This window comes from Pholcus phalangioides, unplaced genomic scaffold (assembly GCF_987345545.1).
Source record: "Pholcus phalangioides strain wild (caught in Gottingen) unplaced genomic scaffold, Ppha-v1.0 ptg000028l_1, whole genome shotgun sequence".
NCBI lineage: Eukaryota > Metazoa > Arthropoda > Arachnida > Araneae > Pholcidae > Pholcus > Pholcus phalangioides.
The window spans coordinates 9498683-9515150 of record NW_028301618.1 but is presented as its reverse complement, the minus strand read 5'-3'; the positions used below and the strand labels follow the sequence as shown (position 1 = coordinate 9515150).

The 16468-nt window shown below is 37.4% G+C and overlaps 1 protein-coding gene across 1 annotated transcript in view; it reads left to right on the top strand.

Moving 5' to 3' along the window:
* Positions 1 to 403: 403 nt before the first annotated feature.
* Positions 404 to 16468, top strand: part of Sf3b3 (splicing factor 3b subunit 3) — a 37680-nt gene continuing 21615 nt past the window's right edge. Inside the window, exons 1-13 of the mRNA XM_089252346.1 lie at positions 404 to 527; positions 5848 to 6115; positions 6280 to 6356; positions 6552 to 6645; positions 8081 to 8253; positions 8367 to 8621; positions 8715 to 8852; positions 9058 to 9161; positions 9642 to 9903; positions 10717 to 10789; positions 14072 to 14223; positions 14325 to 14480; positions 14586 to 14741. Of these exons, the coding sequence (XP_089108472.1) occupies positions 5890 to 6115; positions 6280 to 6356; positions 6552 to 6645; positions 8081 to 8253; positions 8367 to 8621; positions 8715 to 8852; positions 9058 to 9161; positions 9642 to 9903; positions 10717 to 10789; positions 14072 to 14223; positions 14325 to 14480; positions 14586 to 14741 (1866 nt within the window). The 5' untranslated portion in view covers positions 404 to 527; positions 5848 to 5889. The remainder of the gene's footprint in view (positions 528 to 5847; positions 6116 to 6279; positions 6357 to 6551; positions 6646 to 8080; positions 8254 to 8366; positions 8622 to 8714; positions 8853 to 9057; positions 9162 to 9641; positions 9904 to 10716; positions 10790 to 14071; positions 14224 to 14324; positions 14481 to 14585; positions 14742 to 16468) is intronic.

Here is a 16468-nt window from a genome sequence, read left to right as displayed (position 1 = left end):
CTAAACCAAACAAAGTTGCCAAATATTGATGTAATTACGGAAAAATCACAATGGCGGGAAATGATGCATTACTGCAAATTGCAGTGGATTGAAATGTATTCCACGAAAAAAAAAAATGTTTTACCAAGGCAAATGTGGGAGTTGTAATAGTTGTAATTATCTTAAAATAATTTCAATCTTTGACTTCAATAAAGAATAAAAATTCTAGTAGACTTCGTGTGAAATACGGCAAACACCGGGACACTTTTGGGAAAAAGTTGGGATGGCCAAAAAAAACCAGAAAATACCGGGACTGTCAATGGAAATACGGGACGTATGGTCATTTCAATTATAGCTCAGTGGTCCACGTAGGTGATGATGATGATGATTACGTCTTCCGATTTCTGACGGATGGAGCCCGTACGGACAGCCGTCCATTCTTACAAACAATCATGGCGGCGTGATATACTGCGTGATAGCGGTTCGTAATTATCAAGGCATTGTTTGTTCATGGACACAACAAATTGGAAATTTGAATATTTTTAAAAGTGAGTTGGATCAATATCGAAACTCTTTTATAATATTTCATGTTAGTTCATGTTTACTTTGATGACATGATTTATCTTTTAATAATAATCTTTCAAAAAATGGCTTATGGGTAAAGTGGCCAAAAAAATGAACTGCAACAAAAAAAGAATTCGTAGATTTAATGTGTTAGGGGCCGGGATTACACTATAAAAGTTTTGTAAAAGTGCTTTTATAAAATTTATTAAAAAATATAACCAATAAACAGATCGGTTGCATTTGCTCGAATGTAACCGATAGGCCGGGACCACACTGTGAAAGTTTTGTAAAAGTGCTTTTATAAAACTTGAAAAATACCACCAATAAACTTATTGGTTGCATTTGTGCGAATGTAACCTGTACGGTCATTGGTTTCATTTTTCAAGTTCTATAAAAGAACTTTTTTTCGAACTGTCATAGTGTAATTCTGGCCTTAAACCGGTATTACTGCAATGCTTATACAATCATGCCTCGGTATAGTCCTCCAACCACGAGATGAGATTTGGCTACGTCATGTCACGTCAAACGATTCTATTTTATCCTAGAAGGACATGCCAATCGTGAAAGCTCAGTCACTGATGAACTTTTCTCGATGTGCAATCGTTTCACCAAAAAAAAATTAAATAAAATCATCTGATATGACGCAGCGGAAATTCATCTCGTGGTCGGAGGACTATACCTATGTTATTGGCAAAATGTGGTTTGGTTACTTTCCTTGTGGGTCCCTCCATCAATAAAGAAATTGAAGTATGTATGCCCCATTTTCTTCCATCATTGTTATCCCTGAGAGCCAAATTAATAATTCATTTCTCAAAACGTTCAATCCCGAAGTTCATTGAAATAAAAGGTTAATTTACCAGCTCGTAACTAGTTTTTCTTTCATTGGCCATTAATAGAGAAAGCTTTCAAAGAAACCTATTGACACTGAGAACGTAACAGATGTAATAAATTTGAAATAAATGTAATCGAGTTAGGCACATTTATGATACACGAATCATGATTATGATGCCAATAAATCAATCTTTAAATTATCTTCGGATTGATTTTCCATTTCGGAAAACTTGAAGCCGTATTTTCCTAGGAGCTGGTTTTCTATGTCACGTTCAGCCTAGAAACACTGATTGGTTAAAAAAAATCTGAATTTCAGGCTCAACCAATCAGTGTTATTACGCTGTACACGGCGCGGGTATTCTATTCCTGGGAACACCCGGCTTTAGGTCTTCTGATTAAAATAAATTATTCCGAGATGCTTATCTTCTGATTCATGTAAATCCTTGTGAAGGGATTTCCATGTGGAATGTTCTTTTTCCCCTCCCTGATGGTCATTACCACCATGTAACAGCCACATATTTTCGCACTAGAGTATGGGAGCCCCCAAAGCAGAATGTTTAGCACTGTTCTGTGACAAACCCTCAGCTGACTGGAAATGTTCTGTGGAACTTAAATTTCTTCCAAACTGTTCTGCAGTACAGCTAATTGTTCTGTGACGTACGTCACAGATTGTGGCACATTCTGCTTTGGGGATGGGAGCTATGCCAGACGTTTGTTTGAAACAACAGTGTGTGCGTGCCCAGTATTTGCTGTGCTTTGTGTTCAGTTGGTGTCAGAGTTTCAGCTAGATAAAAAAATTCCTCCAGCAAAAATAGGGGGAAAAACTTTAGTAACATGCTGAAACGCAAATGATTGATGTTGATGGATGGATGTCTACCAGGGTTTAAGCTATGGTCGCATTTTTCGCAAAATGCAAAAAAAGTAGTAGCCACTTTCGTAAAAATGCGTACAGGAGGTACGCAATGAGTAGACATCCAACCATCAATTATTACATTAGGGGTCATTCAAGTATTACGTCAGCATCTGGGGGGGGGGGAGTTTCGGATTTGCTGACTTTTGATGACAAGGGGGGGGGGGGTTTGAAGGTTGCTTACGTCATCAATCACCCTTTTTGAAGATATGAAATATTCTAAGCTGCTGACTAAATTTTGCAGACAAGGGGTGGAGGGGGTCAGTGTTTTGCTGACAAGGGGGAGGGGTCAAAAATGGCTAAAAATCTGCTGACGTAATACTTGAATGGCCCCTTAGCATCGTAGCATTTGATAAAGCTTCCTCCCCTCCCCATTTTAGTTTTTTTGCGAAAGGAATTTTTTATCCAGCTTAAACCCTGATGCCTACTCGTTTCGTATCTCCTGCGCGCATTTTTGCATGAAGTGGCTACTACTACTTTCGCATCGCAAGCTTTCCTTTCGAATTTTGCAAAAATGCAATCATAGCTTCAACCTTGATTGGTGTTACTATTTATAATCCTAATAACTTTGATCCATAGGTTCAACATAATCGATATCAAGTGATACACGTTCTCGATATACTCCAGCTGATCAATATCAAAATTTCCATTAAATTAACAAAGAAAGAATAGAGAAAAACAAAATATTCGGAACTTTTGTTTTGAAAATTTGTTGTTTAACAATTTGGTGAAATAAAATAGTCTGTGTGACTTTAAGAATTTTTCCAAACTGAATCTGCTGATACAAAAATCAATTTTTTCTCCTCTAACGTCGAACTAAACAAGAAATTTTAATATTAGACAGAAAACTCGAAGGGAGTTCGTGAAAGTTCAAATTATCCGAAAAATTTGTACTAATTAAGTTCGAAATAATTAAGTTCTACAGTATTGTATTTAAATAGTACTCCTTTTTTTTTTTTTAGATATCTTCATGTATTCCCAAGCGATCAGCATGATCCGTTCAGGGAATTTGTTAGTGCTAGGTTAGTAGACATCAGGGTTTAAGCTACGGTCGTTTTTCTCGCAAAATGCAAAAGACATGGTAGCCACTTTCGTAAAAAATACGTTCAGGAGGTACAGAACGAGTAGACATCCTAGACATCCAACCATGAATCATTACCTAGCATTGTAGCATTTAGCTAATTGTTGGATTATGCTGCTATGGTGGTTGAGTGGTCATAGTGACGGACTCGCATCTCAAGGTCCCGGGTTCGAACCCCACCGTCGCCATAGTGGTGATCAGCTGAAGTTGGTTTTCTGTGGTTCCCAACTTCAAGGAGCAAATGCGAGCCAATCTCCCCATTAAAAAGTCTCACCACAAAGAGCAACAGACCTACAATCAGCACAAATTCAATCATAACACATAGCTCACTTCACTTCTGAAATATAGATGGCAGCACTGAAAAATCGAAACACAACACTACATATGCACTCAGACTGTTAGGTACACACGCACAGTTACACCTCCGGCACAACTCACTAGGTAGTAAATCACCCATAAATGGTGATAGGCCTGAGTTGTGCTTGGTGTGAAAGAAAAGAAAGCATTTTGCTAAAGCTTCCCCCGCGCCCCCCCCCCCCCATTTTCGTTTTTTTGCGAAAGGGATTTTTTATCTAGCTTAAACCCTGGTAGACATCTATGCCTGAACTGGGATTCGAACCAACCTGCACTAGTTCCCTAACCACTCGACTGCCAGGCGGTGAACTTCAACACTTGTCGCAATTTTACATCCAATCAAATAAATGTCCATTATTTACTCTGAATTAGTAACGCATCTTAAAATTTACAACTTATTATTTTTTTCTCTTTAAATGTTCTTAGCACCTTTCAGTAGTATAGGTGCCAATGCTTCCGATTTACCTGGAAGCCTTCCGTTTTTTTAAATCTTATTAAAATCTACCTGTCGGAAATCGGATTCTTCACATTTTTCGTATCTTCATAGAAAAATCCCTAAAAGTTCTCATTGTGCTTTGTTTGAATGGAAAATCGGTAAAGAAAATACTCTTCCAGTCCTTTCAATTTCAGGCTGACCCCGGTTTCTCAGGAAAAATATGGGGGAATCGTGATTTCAAGTATGAAAAATCTGTAACTAATTGTGAAATATAATGCCAAAAGCATGTGAAGTAACCGATTATTGCTTAAAAAATCAGGACTATGGAAAATGCGTCCTGTTAAAACGGGATTTATATATAGTCACCCATTACAATTTTAAAAAAGTCCCCAGGTTTTCCTCCTAAATTTGTATGACATGTTTTCTTTGATGCAGAATGTGTCGTCATGTGATGAACTATAGATTTTTCAAGTCTGTGAATCGGCACCTATGCAGTAGCTTAATGTGTTTCTCGTCTAGGTACATCCTTCAGTGAATGAACTTGTGTAATTCATGCTGACTTCCACTTTATTGCAATAGGGTTCTATTCTGAGTTTCACGTTTTCTTTATCCTAGAAATTCACCCTGACATAACCTCTCTTGACGGAAAGGGATAGGTATGCACCACAATTTCGTTGTCAATTAAATATAATCTAATTTTTGAATTTATGCAAAAAAATTCAGATTAATATAGTTTTTTTGAAATTAGTTTGTTGCGCTTGGATTTACACAGATATTTGGTCATACAGAATATTTGGCAAAAGGGCTGAATACAGAATAGTGGCCAAATATTCATTCCATCTCTATTATACATATATAGCACTAGATTTGATTCCATAACAATTTATAGGCCTAGTAGTTTGGTTTTGAAGGTCAAAGTCGCCCCCAACAAGGAATATCAACAACTATGTCACCGCAGCCTATAAGACAGTTATAATAGTATCTATCAGGGATATCCTGGCATTGCATATTGGCAACATCGCGATTACAAGGTTTATGGAATAGTGGGGTTTTTTTTTTTTAATGAAAAATCACGCCATTTGGCTCGGGTTCCAGCTAATATATATAAGTACTGATACTCCTTGTTAGTGGACGAACATTCAGCCCCATGGTATCTGTTATTGAGAGGTTCTACTGTATGGGTTTCTGTTTAATTGTCAATTCCCTGGAGCATTTTCAAAGATTGACTAATCGTTGAACAGACTATATTTTGATTCGGTTTAAGACAGGTTTTTATCTCATACAGTGTTCTTAGATAGGTTTCACTATAGTTTCTATAATTTTTTGACTCCTTCCTTTGTTGTCCAAATGTCTGAATATTCCCCATTGTTGGCTAGATGTATTTTTCCGTCCCGTCGTTATTCCTTTGCATTGAAAGCCACAAAAATGATTTATTTCCATAGGCTCAAAGACAATGCGTGATTCCAGACATCTTTGGACGCTGCACTATCTCTAGCAAATAGCGCCAAATCAGGTTTGGCGATCCTAACGGTGGTGTACTGTATATATTGGGAATTCACCAGTTAATCATTGCAGCTTTAAAATCAAAATACGATGAGTATGTTCCGAATGTATTGGCAAATGATTTTTTGCTATTTCAAAGTTCATAATCTGGTTACTCATAATTTCGGGTGTTATCTTTCTTTCCTCTAGAATTACTCTGGGTATAGTGGATGTAAAGACTTTTCTGGCACCATGTATCTGTACAACCTGACTCTGCAGAGAGCCACTGGCATCACGCATGCAGTCCACGGGAACTTCTCCGGGACGAAACAGCAAGAGATAGCAGTGTCCAGAGGGAAGATACTCGAGCTCCTCAGGCCCGATGCCAACACTGGCAAGATTCATACGCTTCTGACGGTAGAGATGTTCGGCGTTATCAGATCCATGATGGGATTCAGGTTGACTGGCGGATCTAAAGGTTAGTCTGAACTCTTGCAGCTATCATCAAAAGTGCTAGGAAGATTGCAAACCTTGTATCTAGATTCAAGAAATTTTGGTAACTGCGACTCACTGTCACATTTTGCGCTTGGAACACTATTTTTTTGTTTCTACTCTAATAGGTTCATTTGTTTTCTATTTCAGACTATCTCGTGATTGGATCAGACTCTGGAAGAATAGTGATATTGGAATACAACACAGAGAGGAATGTGTTTGAAAAGGTGAGCACATTGAGATGGATTTTATTCTGGAATAAATAATTGCTGAATCATAGCAAGATAAGAAAATGACTCTATTCATGCATTCGTGGTGAAATTGCAAATGGCTGAATTGGACAGGATATGAAACTGTAGCGACTTCAATATGTGGCCCATTATTCGTAATCATATAAGTTATATTCAGTTTTTTGTTTGTAGGTTCACCAAGAAACATTTGGCAAAAGCGGATGCAGGCGCATCGTTCCAGGGCAATATTTAGCTATAGATCCCAAAGGACGTGCTGTTATGATTGGTAAAAACCTTTTTTTTTTTCCTACTTTTCAATCTGAGTGGTTTATTTTTGTTATTTTAGATTACAGCATATCGTCCCCTTTTGCCAAAAGCAGGAATGTGCAAATTTTCACGTTTTGGATTTATCTGCTGGTTGGATCCTTTATTTTGCTATGTAAGTTTTGCCAGAAACATGAATGTTTAACCCCCTCTAGAAACGCATAGTACAAAGCATTTTAGGGAAATGACACTCATAGAGTAAACATTCAAATATGTCATTTCCCCCGTTTTAGAAATTTGCACATTCATGCTTATGGCATGAGAGAGGGATGACATGCGTTTTAGCCGAGTCTTTGAAATTGTTTCTTTTTTAAAGGAATGCTGTTTTGCATCCATTGGGTCTGTGACTGATGCCAGCAGCAACAGTTGGTGGCAGTAAGGTTTGTTCCCAATTGCACATGGGTTGCACCCTAACTTACCACTAACGAGGATATGGGTAAATAATGTACTTACAGGTCCAGCAAGACAGCCATAAACCCTGAATAGAATACCAGCATTTAGCTCAGCGGTTCTCACGGTTTTTGCCATCCACGGCTTCCTTACCCCAATTCATGGTTAGTCTGGGGTACCCCCAAATGGTTTCATAGATATTTTCACTCACAAAAGAACCACTTGAAAGCATAGACACACAAACCAATATCTTCAGCTTGTCATGATGCACACTTTGAGAAACACTGGCTTAACGGTTCGAGAGAAGTGCCACTCTCTTAATTTGTTTCATCTGCACGTGTATATGTAATGAAAATTCTTCACCACGAAGTGATCCAGAGGGATGTAAAGGTCTATTCGCACTCAACGGTCTTTACCCTTTCTGAGAGATTGGTTTAGTGGCCATTCATTTTATATCAGAAACTATATTGTAGCTAGAAATACCCTAGGTGCTAGTCCTGTGGATTCAAAATGTCCAATTTGAAAAATAAAATAACTTTTGACCATCTTTCTCCAAAAAAGAAGTCTATAGTAATAACTTTGGCTGGCATGTAAGTTCTCGCTCTGTCATGCTCTGAACTGGATAATGTCTGGCATTAATGTTTTGATCAAAGGTTGCATTTTTTATGGTACAGATTATGCTCTCTTCTAGGGGAATAAGGGAATCAGAGGCGTGAACCACTCAAAAAAAACGTCTGGAGCAGAATTGGAATAGTCGGAAATAAATTTACTTTTTATCAAAAATTATGGAATATGCTAAAATATGCCTTGAAATCTCAAAAATATGCTCTATCATGTAAAAACAACAAAATATGCAAAGAAAAAAAAATGACAGAAATTGGAGCCCTATTGATCACATGTCAACAGTTTTTGGCGCTGATACTCATTTTTTTGGTTGTCACAGTGTTTAGGTGCCTGTGATTTGTTAAGCCTTTGGGTCTACAGTATTTTTCATTTGTTTTGCACAGGTGCAGTTGAAAAGCAAAAGCTCGTTTACATTTTGAATAGGGATGCGGCAGCACGTTTGACGATATCTTCGCCGTTGGAAGCTCACAAGTCAAATACTGTTGTATATCACATGGTCGGTGTTGATGTTGGATTTGAGAATCCTATGTTTGCATGTCTGGAGATGGATTACGAGGTAATTGAATGATCACAACAGATGTTTATTTTGTTTATTAATTTACATTTTGAAATTTTTGTCTTTTCTTCCCCTATTGTTGTTTCATGGGAGTCTTGTTCCTCTTGTGACAGGAAGTGGACAATGATCCGACTGGCGAAGCATTACAAACTGTCCGCCAGACACTGACATTTTATGAACTGGACTTGGGACTGAATAGAGTGGTGAGAAAGCACAGTGAGCCGTTAGAAGAGCACGGAAACTTCATCATATCTGTTCCTGGTGGCAGCAGTGGTCCAAGCGGCGTTCTGATCTGCTCAGAAAACTACATAACATACAAGAACTTTGGTGATCAGCCAGATATTCGATGTCCTATTCCGAGGAGACGTGTGAGTGCTAGAGAATAATTTTTTGAACATGTTTTTTTTTTCCTGTCTGGTATTGTCATGAAATAATGGGTTGGTTCTTGAAATTTTTTCCAGAATGATCTGGACGATCCCGAACGAGGAATGATATTTGTATGCAGCGCAACACACAAGACCAAGTCTATGTTCTTCTTCTTGGTGCAAACAGAGCAGGGTGATATCTTCAAAATGACCCTGGAAACAGAAGAAGACATAGTGAGTTTCCGTTTTGCCAATTTCTTTTGAAATAACGTGCACTTTATTAATGTGGTATTGTAGCAATACTGGGACTCCTGTGGGATAGTCCTAACTCATCTTTTTATTCTCTCAGCATGAGAACCTGAGTTATATGCAACGTTAATTTAAACCAGGTGATTTTCTGATTGTGATGTTTTGTGCTGATTGTTGCTTTTGATTGCAGGTCACAGAAATAAAGCTCAAGTATTTTGATACTGTTCCGGTTGCTTCTTCTATGTGTGTCTTGAAAACTGGCTTCTTGTTTATTGCATCTGAATTCGGAAACCAGTAAGTGATGTTCATGTCAAGAGTCGTAATAATGCACACATTATGCGAAAAGTTGGCACCACAAAGATGCCTATCACACTACACCATACACTATGCATGGCACACAATCATATCTTTTATTACCGGAATGCCCATTCTGTCACAAGTCTTGCATTGCTCTTGCTTCTACTTGTTCACATCGCTTTTGGTCACAGTCACCTTTCACTTTGTGACATTTCGAATGACCATTGCAATGTATCTCACATTTTTAAATTCATCAAAGCTATTGGTTTTCACAACAAATTATAGTTGCTTTCAATATATGCCATTGTTTTATGTCTCATACTGCATTGTTTTTCATGTGTACTTGACAAGAACAAGTTTTATCTTATTTTCGATTGTTTGTTTTTGCACATTTTGACCTAATTGGTCCTTGTACCAATAAAACAAAAATCTAATCAGTTAGCGATGTGATACATGTCTTTTTTTCTCCTCCAATAGCCACCTTTACCAGATAGCTTACCTTGGTGACAATGACGATGAACCAGAATTTAGCAGCTCAATGCCTCTTGATGAAGGAGACACCTTCTTTTTTGCTCCTCGCCAGTTGACAAACCTTGTTCCAGTCGACGAACTGGAAAGTCTCTCGCCGATCATGGCTTGCTCGATTGCTGACTTGGCTAATGAGGATACGCCACAGTTGTATGTTGCTTGTGGACGAGGTCCTCGATCGTCTCTCAGAGTTTTACGACATGGTCTAGAAGTTAGTAGACTTTTTTTTCACATTTGCATTTTTCAATGTATTCTGTAATGTCTCTGTGTTGCTTATTTTATCTGCAAAATTTGTTATTTATAATATTTTGAAGACTGAATATTGTATATAATAGGGCTGTTTCATGATGCTCAGATGTCGGTACCAGCTGACACCATGCATGATGTCATTGCTCAAACAGAACCGAGTGCGGCAGCTCGGCTATTCTGGTAATTACAATAGTTAGCAATCGTTGTATTGCCCATTTAAGAGAATTACTTCCAAAATTATGCTTTTGATTGTTGTCATTAGTGTATGTTTTACTTTTTTCAACATTTTGAACTCTTTGGAAAAGAGAAATTTCGGTATTTGTTTATGAAGTAACTTTCGCTAAGAATAGTTTTCTCAGATCCATTTCAGTTGAATCACATTCGTTAGTTAATTTAAATTGGGTTGATTGAAAGCCAACTCGAGACACATAATTTCAATTACCTTTTGAATTTTCTGATTATACTTTTTTCATCTGAATTAGGTGTAGCTTTTGGAAGCCTTGGACTTCGTTTATTACTAATTCAACTGCACCATGAAAACATGGGAAGCAAGTAATAATAAAAAAGTACTAACATAAAATATTTGAAGTTATAATTTTGACAAAAACATCTGATCAAATGAAACAGCCCTTATTATATAGCTCCGATATAATTTCTGAAGTTGAATGCTCGCTTTGCATGCTAACTGCCTTTTCATTTGGAACAATCAGTGGATTTCGCAAACATTGTGTGAAATGCCTCTGAGGAAAACTGTTTTTCTTTTTCTCTGTAAAAGGTTTCTGAAATGGCTGTGTCACAACTTCCCGGCAACCCTAATGCTGTTTGGACTGTTAAAAGAAGGTCAGATGGTAAGTGGGTTTTTTTCGAGTTTCAACATTAAAATTGGCTCTTTCACTTTCTTCAAAGACATTCATGGTGAGGTGGGTTCACATTCGGTATGAAATGGTTCCAACTTCCCCAAAAATGTTAATGTAAATGCCGGGAACATAGAGTCACAGTTTTGTTTGATAAATTTATACCATTATTTCTCTCTTCTTTTTTGACATCAATTCCCATATTAGAAATTAACACTGATGAGCTTAGAATAAATGCAACAAAGTGTGCATCTATTAATATGATTGTTCATATCTATTTTTTATATGCTGAAGACAAAACCTTTTTATTGTTTGATGCTTCTTTTATCTTCCACGCTAGTTAGGAACACCCATTCAGCTAGGGAGCAGTTCTTTTATGCAAAATTAATAGTTTAGCTATCGATTTCAGAATCTCCATCATGTCCTTGACATTCCTTTTTAAACCAATATTTACAATTTTACTGGAGATGTCGCTATCTATTTGAGATCTGTGGTCTTCACAAACTTTGGTAACAATTAACCAATTTTAACATAAGATTCAAGAGAATGACAATAAGTATTCCATCGTGACTCTGCAGGAAGTATCAATGCACTTCCACCTTCTATATGACACCATGCTTTCGAGAGATGACGATTGTGAAAATATTTAAATATTCTGTACTTGTATAACATGCTTGGTTACATCGGTTTTAACCAAATCTGTGACTAGCAGGTTTAAAATGTGGGCACTGCACCCATATGTAAGTCCCGAAAAACCAAGCTTTTTATCCAGAGTCTTTCTGGAAGCAACCATATTTGCAGTTATTGTCTGTAACAAAACTTGATATTTTACATTTGAAGTTTCCTGTTGATCTCACTGAACTAAAAGCCAAATTTGCTAAATTTTCCAGTATGCGATGAGCCAGATGTGTCAATAGTATCAACACGGATGACTTTACTACACTGTTTGATAACACACAAATAGGTTCATTATGATGGATATTCATACATTCATCGATTGCCATGCAAACTGTCTGATTTTCTAAGTCAGCTTTACATCCCATAACTTCATCATTGTAAATCTTCAGCAACCATTTGTCAGCTAAATCGGTACAACTGTCGTAAGATACTTAATATACAGTGGAATCCTGTTTTAACGAATACTGTTGCAGCAAGAATCTCGTTTTAGTGAACACTTTTTTAATCCTCTAGATAAGTTGATATAGAAGCAAAATAAATAAAACCTGCAATTCCTCTATAATGGAATTTCATTATAACAAAGTGATTTCTCCAGTCTCTTGGAGTTCAGGATTCAACGGTATATATTAATATATATTTTAATACTATAAATAATATTTAAACATAATGAAAATAATTTTATTTGATTAAAACGAATATTTTTTTCATATCCGAAAATCCGCTCCAAAATGGATTAGGGGCACTTGCATCCCTGTGCTGATGTTCTTGTGAATGCTAAAGAACATTATTAGATAATTATTTGCAGATGCTTTGCTGATTTCTGTTCAGGAATGGAGCATTGATTGGGGCATGTGTAGCGTGGTTGAGTTTCTGGTTCTCTAAATTCAAGGTCACTGATTTTTAGTGTGGGTGTAGACCAGATGAGCATGAATTTCCATCAAGCGCATATAGTTCGAACCCACTTTGTTGCAGAAAAAAAAGTAATGCTCGTTAATAAGGCAAATTTTTTTTTAACTGTGACAACAGAACACAACTGGTTTGAAAACCTCATGTGTTTTACAATCCATTGATCTTGATTGTAAAATAAAAAAATAAAAATGCATATTAGTACACTCAGTCAATAAGTTATAAGTTCTGTCATGCTTGGTATAAGGGATTTATAGAGCAGCTAAAGAGCTGAGATGGATAAAAATAGCCAAAGATATCTTGAGGTACAATTTATGTTTTTGAAAACATGATGATTTGAACAGCAGTAGGAGGAATAGAAAGAGTGAAGTTTCTTTTCGACGCATTCACTGCTAAAGATTTCTGCATTATTTCAGAATCCTGCGTTTTCCTATCGTGACTAAAATCCCACTGTACTGCAGTTAGCCTGAAGTGAACAGCAGGAAGCCAACATTAATATTAGTGCTTGCGATTCCCGCTGCCTTATCCTTATTGTCAATGGGGTATAAGGTGGTTTTGAGGAGAGATTTGACAAGCCTTATCTCACGAACTTGGTAATATCTAAAAAAAAGTGATTGCAGAATTGGGACACATTAATGTTGCTGCCCATTCTTGCGTTGCAAGCTCTTTTGCTAATATTTTCAGCATTTCAAATCGTTGAGATATCATTCTCAGACTGCCTGTTGATTTAGGCAGGAGACTCCAGATTTTTAACCCTTCCTCCCACTTTCCGCATTTATTAAGAATTTCTTTGGATTTTGGCAAAAAATTAGATTTGGACAAAAAAGTTTTCCCGATTTCTTTTGAATCATTTTATTAATTTTTTTTTTTGATTTTCCTTAAGCTTTCACAATGCTGTGACGTCAATGACTGTGGTTGCCATTAGGAAAAGCACTTATAGAGAATGTAGGTTCGCCGAACCTATCTAATCAGTTTTACTTTCATCGAGCAGCCATCAATAAAGTCTTGCCGACAGCATTTAAACAAACTAGCAACGACATGACTTTGTTTACTTAGCTGTTATCGTCAACCATTTATCAGGGGATGGTCTTGGTTGCCGAAATCCCTGTATAATTATTATTTTATAATTATTCTATTAATAATCACTTGGCAAATACAGTAATTAGAGAGATTGATTGTACACCACATGATATGATACCTCTGAAGGTTTTTTCTTCAGGAGCCCTATATTTCTAAGTTTTGTTTAATTGTTTTGTCTGATTAAATGTCTTAAAAGAAAATATATGACTGCTTTTAAGAGTTCGTATATTCAAGATTATCCATCTTTGATAGCATCCACAATGACTATATTCTGCTGAGGGGCTCTGTAGGACCTGTCTGGAAGTGGGGGGTTGAACACTTTTCCTAATTGATTTGAAAAAATAAAAATTCACATCTTTTTTCGCACACTTTTTTATTTTGGTCTATGGGTGGGGGGGGGGGGTTCCTTTCCTTTCTCAGGAGAATCTGTATTCCAAAAGTTGTGACGTCTGTATTCTTGAGCCTTTTTGCTAATATGTTTGAGTCAGAATGTGGCAGAATCTTTTCCCTATAAATCCTTTTTTCATTTTTTTAAATTCTTTTACACTCATATGATCTTGAAATTGAAACACATACCAATATCTAATTATCAAAACTTTTCCAATATTACAGAGGATTTTGATGCATACATCATAGTGTCTTTCATAAACGCTACGCTTGTGTTGTCCATTGGTGAGACTGTTGAAGAGGTTACAGATTCCGGTTTCCTGGGCACAACGCCAACTTTGGCGTGTGCGCAGATAGGGGATGATTCCCTCGTACAAGTAATTGCTCTTTTATATTTTTAAGATTAATAAATTACTGACTTTCATGTTCTCCTGATTGTGTAGTGAATGAAGTTTATATGTGTGTTCATTTTTGTCAGATATTTCCTGAAGGTATTCGTCATATAAGAGCAGACAAACGGGTCATCAAATGGTGTACCCCAAAAGGAAAAACTATCACCAAGTGTGCCGTCAACCAGAGACAAGTCGTTATCGCTCTAACCGGTGGTGAACTTGTCTATTTCGAAATGGATGAGGTAAGTTTCATGCGGGAAGGGGGAGAATAAAATCGAGCAATAAATTTGATTTATTTTTGATCAATTTGTGGAAACTCTACTTGTATTTTCTTGTATCTTCGGCAGTCTGGACAACTGAACGAATGTGCAGTTTCAGAAGAGATGCCAGCGGAGGTCATCTGTATGGCTCTGGCCAATGTTCCTGCCCGTGAGAAACGGTCAAAGTTCCTTGTAGTTGGTTTGAAGGATTTCACAGTTCGAATTATCTCTCTTGATCCATATGTAAGTATATAATTCCTTACGTATATATATATATTCTTCTGCTAAATGTTAACTTTCTCTCTGGAATACAGAAACACTTGTTTTCCCTTCAAATGTTCATTCGCATGAGAACCTGCTAATCAGAACAGTTCAGAAAAGTAGCACAATGGAAAAGATTGGAAAGAATGAGACAGAGTAATAGAATATATCATAGGCACTATGGGATGAGGAAGTTCCTTACAAGCATGTCAATATCGACATTAGTTTCAATTATGAATGTTTTTTCTCATTCGTTCAGTGAATGTTATGTATTTCAGAGAAATAAAAACATATGCACTGGGCTCTCTTTTAGGCTCTGCTGTCATTGGTATTTTTACCCCTGGCACAGCGTCCTAGAGTGAAACGGGGGCTAACCTAGGAAGGAATTTAGATCTCAATTAAAGATTTTTATTCATTTCTTATTACAACATATTTTGGTATTCACAATTTGATTTATCAGTGAACTGACAAAAGGCATTTCGTAAAAAGGGTCAGAAACACTAAAGCTGCCCAGATTCAATGAAAATATCAGCAGAGATGAAATGAATATTCTGCTGCTATTCGATTCTTTTGCTGAGTATTCAGTTTAGACCAGTGATTCCCAACGTGGGCGTTAACACCCCCTTGGGAGCGATGGAAAGTTCCAGGGGGGCGGTAGAAGCTACAGGTATAGCATAGGATTCTATGGGTCAGATTGCGTTGCGACGACGGGACAAAAAATGTTGGGTCATTGATCATTTTTTGTTGCACCACAGTCATTTTCTGCACACGAGGGCTAATTAGACAACCTACAATTTATTGCTGATTCCAAATGGCAGGCTTGTTTTTTATACTCATCGAGAGGTTGGTGCGCTAATCCCTCGATGGGGGACTCCCTGCGGTAGCAATTTTTTGTTCCAGTCATGTCGCCGTTTTTTGTTGTACCCCTGTGTCAGGAAAGTTTTCTGACAAGGACGAATCGGGTATCAAACTCGCGACACCTCTAAACATCCTTTGGTACTTTTAGGCGAGGATCTAATCGACCGCTACCGCGCCACCGAAAAGGTTGGGAAACTAAGGCATGGTTCGTACGGTCCTTGAAAACCTTGAAAAGTCCTTGAAAAAAAAAAGTTCATTTTCAAGGCCTTGAAAGTCCTTGAAAATAAATAAGAGTCCTTGAAAATAAATAAGAGTCCTTGAAAAAGAATTTTTTTTTAAGAATTCTGTGAGAGTCCTTGAAAAATTTGTGTTTTCCGAAATAGTTTTCGCCACTTTTTTTTTTTTACTTCGTAAGTGACGTCTTGAAAAAAGTGCAAAGCACAGGGAAAAAGCCTTAGTAGCCAATAACCCTGGGTAATTGGATTTGAAGCACGTTTTTCCCCATTATTATAAAGCCTAGTTTTCGTAGGAGCAGGTTTTTTGTGCCGCGTGCAAAGTGAATCGCCCAGCGTGACACGCCGTCCACTCACCAATAATAAGAAAACCTAGATCCTAGAGAGCGCAACAAGCCTCACACGGCAGTGTTTTACGTCGGGCGTGATTGGCCGACTGTTTCTGGAGGAGTCAAATGCGTTGTGCGCCACTCGTTTTACCGATCTTCTCTTCATTTTTGTTTTCTTTCACTTCCCTTCATCGAGCTCGATGCTTCCCTTCAAACCGGAGCATGCAGATGACAGAGTAGCTGATAGCAGGGCCGTGAGCTGATGCGCCACGGTAGGAATACACAAACG